The 7,147-nt window shown below is 39.5% G+C and overlaps 1 protein-coding gene across 6 annotated transcripts in view; it reads right to left on the bottom strand.

Moving 5' to 3' along the window:
• Window positions 1-3,542: 3,542 nt before the first annotated feature.
• MCM3AP (minichromosome maintenance complex component 3 associated protein) overlaps window positions 3,543-7,147 on the bottom strand; it is a 140,971-nt gene continuing 137,366 nt past the window's right edge. For all 6 annotated transcript variants that reach the window (XM_085869667.1, XM_085869666.1, XM_085869665.1 and 3 more), the window contains one exon: window positions 3,543-4,016. In XM_085869667.1, coding sequence (XP_085725793.1) covers window positions 3,840-4,016 — 177 coding nt within the window. In that variant the 3' untranslated portion in view covers window positions 3,543-3,839. The remainder of the gene's footprint in view (window positions 4,017-7,147) is intronic.

Raw genomic sequence — 7,147 nt, 5'->3', positions numbered from 1 at the left:
ATATATATGTATGTATATATATATGTATGTATATATATATATATATATATATATATATATATATATATATATATATATATATATGTATATATATATAACGTCGTCGAGCCGTGAGGTGAGCAGGGACAGTCAGAGGCTCCGTCGCCAGACGTAGGCCGAACCTGTCGATGACCTCCGCTCGAAGCCGACTCCAGACTCACACAGCAGCCAGGTCCTCTCGAAGCAGATAGCAGCTTCCGCGCTCTCAGTTCCACCACCGGCCAGACTCGGCCGACTGCAGTTTCTCTCTCGGCAGAATCACCCGTCTTTCCTTTTCTACGCTCGCCTCTCAAAGCCAACTGCCGTTTCTCTCACGGCAGAATCACGTCCATCCTCTCAGTTTCTTACCACTTTTTTCCTTTACTTCTCGCCTGAAACCCGAGCATGCCTCGAAAACCGACTGTTCCCCCAAAATGAACCACTCCACGAGGTCTTCGTTCGCTGCCCACCAGCTCCTCCCCTTTACGAAGCCAACAAAACTCCTCCCCTTAGTTTTACTTCCTCTTTTTGGCCACTCCCTCTCAGCCGACTGGGCGGGGCCTCTCGTCCGGAGAGGGGAAGGAAGAAGAGGAAGCTCTCGATCCACCACCAACGCACAAACAATAAACAGCCTCTTACAACTCCCGACACACATGTAACGTCCATTTTACCGAACAACCTAGCTAAACATGCATTTAATGGGGGATCTGAGCTAATCCTATCTTTCGTAGCCTACTAAGGGCCATTTCCGTAACAAAATATATATATATATATATATATATATATATATATATATATATATATATATATATATATATATATATATACATATATATATATATATATATATATACACATACATATACAATATTCCCCGCTATATCGCGGTTTACCTATCGTGCCCCCGGTTCATCGCGGGTTTTCCCTTGAAACCGAACTAATTTTTTCTGCGGATTCCCCCGGTATATCGCGGTAATAATATATAAGATATAAATTATTTAAGCAATAAATTATAACGCATGGCGCTCGACCAGTCACACAACGCACGAGACAAAGTTTCGCTTGTGAACTTCGAATATGTACTACGTTTTTTTCTCCAAGCCCTACGATGCCGCCCAAACGCCCTGCACCTTCTAAGGCTTCTGGCAAGGAACCGAAGCGCCAGAGGAAGGTCCTGACGCTCCAGGAGAAGGTGCTCGATATGCTTCGTGAAGGAAAAAGGTTTGCCGCAGTTGGACGCCATTACGGTTTGAATGAATCGACCACACGCTCCATCAAGAATGACCAAGCCAACATCAGGAGCCTATGAAACGCAATCATGTTTATACACCGCCGAGCGTTTAATATTCACTCGATATAAATCAAACCCAATCGTGTTTATACACCACCCAGCGTTTAATAATCACTCGATATGAATCAAACCCAATCGTGTTTATACACCGCCGAGCGTTTAATATTAACTCGATATAAATCAAACCGAATCGTGTTTATACACCACCCAGCGTTACATAATCACTCGATATAAATCAAACCCAATCATGTTTATACACCACCCAGCGTTAAATAATCACTCGATATAAATCAAACCCAATCGTGTTTATACACCACCCAACGTTTAATAATCACTCGATATAAATCAAACCCAATCGTGTTTATACACCGCCGAGCGTTTAATATTCACTCGATATAAATCAAACCCAATCGTGTTTATACACCACCCAGCGTTAAATAATCACTCGATATAAATCAAACCCAATCGTGTTTATACACCACCCAACGTTTTATCATCACTCGATATAAATCAAACCCAATCGTGTTTCCACACCGCCCAGCGTTAAATAATCACTCGATATAAATCAAACCCAATCGTGTTAATACACCGCACAGCGTTTAACATTCGCAATATAGAAATCAAATCCAATCGTGTCAAGACACCACGTTTTTTTAAAAAAAAATTTTTTCGCATTTTTAGGCATTTTTGGGGGAGGCGTCCATTCATCGCGGATTTTCACTTCTCGCGGGGGAGGGGGGGTGGGGGGGGTTTGGAACGTAACCCCCGCGATAAACGGGGGATGACTGTATATACACACATATATATATATATATATATACACACACACACACACATACATATACAGTAAACCTGCTGTTACTGTTTGTTCTGTGGTCGGCACACAATAGCACTGGACCAGTCATGTTCAGTGATGTACCTCGGGCTGCATAGCTAATACTCGGCGGCCTCGGCTTCACTTTTTAATCCCCCTAACTTTAGTTCATTCACTCGTGATAGCAAGCCAAAAAGTATAGCGATCCAGAGTTCTGTATACTAAGTACAACAAAGCTGAGCTAAGTGGACTATTGATGCTTCGTCTAGGAGATAACAAACACTTAGCTCCATTATAGTATCGATATCAGAGTAAACAGGCTCGGTTGGAAAATAACTTGGTAAGGCAAAAGTGCATGTGACAAGGATATGGCCAACAATATTAAACATACCAGCAAGGCATTATTGATTAAGTACATAAGGGGTAAAGAATAAGTTTGGACAAGTGTGGGTCCATTGAGGAACAGCACAGGGAGATAGCTTAGTGATGAAAGTGAGATGACAAGCTTATCAGATAGTCATTTAGCTTCAACATTTACACAATGCATTGCAGACAGCGTATATAGAGGTGAGGAAGGGCTGTTGGAGGAGTTCCGAGTGGAGGAGATAAGAATATAAAGATCAAGGGTAAGATAATAGACAGCCAAGAGTATTGAGGGAGGTTGGTGGCAGAGCAGACGAGCATGATGTTAACCGATATCTTTCTCAACCTGATGGAGTCAGGACAGGTACCAGAGAATCTTTGCCTTTGGCAACAATTACAGAAACGTAATGTGGCAATCACTCAACATGCACAAACAGAATGTTATCGACAGAAGAGTTCAAATAAGGTACTGCTGTAAAATGGCATAGCACCTACAATCAAAGTGGCTGGAAATGCAAATACTGCATATGTAATTGGATGTTTTGAGTATTTGCATTCAAACAATCAAAAAACACTGGTCTAATGTCGTTACTTGGTCTGAAGATCCAAGTGTATGAGTTCTGTATGATGCTTCGTTCGTAGGACGTGAGGCACTTTTCAGGATTTACTGAAAAGCTTACTTATTCAAGCCATAAAATTCTTCATCATATGAAATGTCGTAACAAGCTTCAAAATAAATAAGTGTACCAGTAATAGGTGTCAACAACCATCGTTGACCATGATGTGGAACGTTGGCTGAGGTACTCACGTTTTCACCTTTATTACCTTTAAATTGAGTTTTCTCTGCAACTGCTTGAGCGATTGACACAAAACTTTCAATATCGGAGCGCCTACCCATGGTAAAATTTTTAAACAAAGTTACATGAAGATTGCATGGAAAATGTGGCCATCATTCTAAAAAGTATTTTCTGCAGGCATGGGTTGGAGGGTGTTTCACGTATCATGAATAAACGGCCTCGGCCTCACTTTGCTCAGACTCGGCCGAATAACTGAGAGTTTGATGAAAGCAAAAAATGTTTTAATTGAAATAATGTTGATACAGAGCAAGGGGCACTTTCACTTTGTACAATTCACTGCGTTTTTATATTTTAAACAACAAACAAATTTCAAAAAAGTGGACACAAAGGTAGCTGTGGTATAAAAATGTGGTTTGAAAATAGAAGATGCAAAGTATTTTTACCACTATGTGCAGGCCACGGTATGTTGCAAGGATTTCCTGTCATTGAAAGAACATGCTCACCATTAACATGGGAAGTTGGTAAGGTGCTGCAGAACACTAATGAGCAGTATTGCCTACATGTTGAGCATTTGGCTGAGGCGAAGTTCACACAAGCGTTCAGCATCCTCTTCGGCCTTGATCAACAGCTTGAGCTCTTTCAGCTTGTCCTCGATGGACAGAGGTGAATGCCACCAGGTAGCTGCAACTGAACCAACATCTTCCGTACAATGGCCCGAGTTGCTTTCCCGTTCCTGAAACATGCCAAAACGTATGTAAGTAATCATTGGAAAATACGCTTCTCAATTCTCGTGACAGTTTAAGCCTTGAAGTTGTTGTGAGACTTGGACAGCTGGAAAAAGTGGAATTCAGATTTATGACCATTATATATATATATATATATATTATATATATATATATCTATATATATAAATCTATATATATATTATATATATATATATCTATATATATAAATCTATATATATATATATATATACAAAGCAATTATGATTACCATTCCTTGGCAGATGATCACAAACTAATACATTGCATTTACTAAGTAAAGGGCTAAAGTCAAAAATATCTAAAATTTCAACCAATCACAAAACAGTAAACAAGACGATGTGTTGCAAAAGACGAGGCACAAAAAGCATTTTTTTTTTCGGTTCTTGTTTTTTAGCCGCAAAAAGCGATTTGTTGTCAATTCGCTTCTGTGATTACAAAACAAAGTCCAAATTGATCTTACCCATTATAAATAGCACAATGGCCACAACAAGTGTAAGACATGGTCTCGATAAATGGTTTCCAAAATTGCAAGAATCTGAAAATTGTATTAATGAAAGTAATTTTAGTACGATATCCTCTTTACTTAATTGGTGCGATTGCAAGAGGCTTGATAAAACTGGGCCTTGATCAAAGAGAAGAAGGATGCAAGACCACCTGTTGCAATTTGGAGCCCGGTGTTCAGAAGTTTGTTAGCTTGAATTTGATGCCTAAGTAGTGATCCTTGTCTTAAACGGTTTTTCTAGTCTGGTTTACTTCTTACCTCAACCACTGAAGGTGGACGGAGGTTATGTTTTCACCCTGTTTGTCTGTCTGTCAGCTTGTTTGTGAGCAGTAAATCTCAGAAAGTCGTGGATGGATTCAGATGAAACTTGGTGGACAGGTTGGATGTGTGACAATAAATGATTTGATTTTGGTGAAGATCTGGATCTGGATACTAGGATTTTATTAAGTGAGTCATCACCATTGAGTGATTGGGCCAAAAAATATCGAAAGCAGGTTATCTCAAAAAGTTGTGGACGGATTCGGACAGAACTTGGTGGACAGGTTGGGTGTGTGACAAGGACAAATTGATTCGATCTTGGTAAGATCTGGATTCGGTGATTCTTCTTCTTTTATTTTATTTTTAGATGATTATTCACCATTGAGAGATAGGACCAAAAACGAAATTATCATATAACAACATACAGCAAGTTATGGACGGATTATTATAATTACAAAACTGGATGAGTTGGGTAGGTGACAAGAACAAGCCGATTAGATTTTGGTCAAGCTCCAGATATAGATCCGGCCTATCAGTGGGATACAAAACGTAAACTGTTCAGCCTGGTGGAAGTATGCAATCTACCAACTACTGTTCTTTTTCGTTCCCCCTGTTTTACCTCCAAAGCCTCCCTCGGCATTGCAGGTAAGGATGCTTCAACTAATGACATGTTAATAAAAACTGTACAGTCAAGGGCTATGTGAGGAACAGTCTTGTTTGTAGTTATAAGCAGGAAGGAAATGAGGAGGGGCTGGGGTCATAAAATTGCTGATATAAAAATGAGAAATGGAAGAGAAGAAACGATTATAGTAGAGAGAAAATGGGTCAGGCAAAAGTGGGGAAAAAGGGAAACGAGGTTTCGAAGAGATGGAAGAGATTTGTTGATTTGGGTATTAATGTTTGATTTTACGATGAATGGCCTGACTTCAAGATCAAAACTGCTTGCTAATTTCCCTTGTATTTTTCCGATGTGCTCAGGGTACCCATGGGCAGGTCATGTTTGCAAAATAGATTTTGTCCCTTACCTCCCCTCGAGGATGAAGAACATTTAAGTAAGGGTGTATATTCATATTTTTGTAGCTTTGTTGGTACCTTAATAAAACTATCAATTTTTGCTCTTGAACCATCTCATTTATTCTGTTTTCTGACTTTGACTTTATAACCCTGGGTAGTGACAGCTCTTTCTGCTTCTTTGTAACATTTAACTGTTGATCTGATTAGAGATTGCCTGACCTGTGAAAGTCACCTCTCCCTCTCCACTGACGTCTCTTCAGCTCCTTGTGCCTCCATATTATTTTGGTGTGCTTCCTGTTTCTGCCTGATGCTTGAGTATTCTGATCAATGCGTTGTGTTTGTCAGCAAAATAACTCAACAATATGAGCAGCTAGCATCACCAAGTTTGGCACATAGGTTCATTGTACACACATATGGAATTTTCCAATATGCCGATCCCTGGGGTGTGAGTAAATATAGTCATGTGTCGAGCCGTCGATCACCCTTGCAGTTAAGGCATGAAGACGTCGATGCACTTGAGAGAAAACTGTTTATTGTATATCAAACGTGTACACGTAAAGCAAACACCAGGAACTCCAATGATGTTATTGAAGATGCTCCAGGTTGCTCTGACTATTAATTGAATCTCTCATATATATATATATATATATATATATATATATATATATATATATATATATATATATATATATATATATATATATATATATATATAGGATTTTATCTTTTAACAATAACAACGCAGCAAATTCCTTCTTTCATCCCAGACCCAGCTGGCAATCCAGCTGGCAATATGCATCAAAACTGAAAAACAAGTTCACAGGTTTCCCACCAGATTCTGTTTCACAATGCTGCCTTGTCTCACTCAAGGTTAAGCCTTTCATATCTCAGTTCACAATGTTCATTACGCAGCAAGCAAGAATACATTTAAATTAACTGCAGGCGAAGCACGAAACAAAGTTTACAAGAAGAAGGTACAAGTCCCAACACATGTACCAGGTATATTTTCATATTTATCATTGTCAGCTCAAAGTTGTAGTGTGAAACATTCACAATGAGAAGCTCTCTTCTAAAGTTGGTAAACCGCTGCCTTCGTTGTCCAGTTATTTTGCTGACAGACAGACAGAGATGGGATAATCGCAATACTCACAAACTTGGCCGATAGCCATTGTGTGAGTAATAAACTTCTATCTATCAGGTAATGGGTGTGTGTGTGTGTGTGTGTGTGTGTGTGTGTGTGTGTGTGTGTGTGTGTGTGTGTGTGTGTGTGTGTGTGTGTGTGTGTATCCTCCACAATACCAAAACCATGAAACCGAGCAGCCTGAA

This window comes from Eptatretus burgeri, chromosome 2 (assembly GCF_056783735.1).
Source record: "Eptatretus burgeri isolate ZD-2024b chromosome 2, Ebu_testis_v1, whole genome shotgun sequence".
Lineage (NCBI taxonomy): Eukaryota > Metazoa > Chordata > Myxini > Myxiniformes > Myxinidae > Eptatretus > Eptatretus burgeri.
The sequence above is the reverse complement of the archived record's forward strand: the minus strand, read 5'-3'. Positions and strand labels throughout refer to the sequence as shown.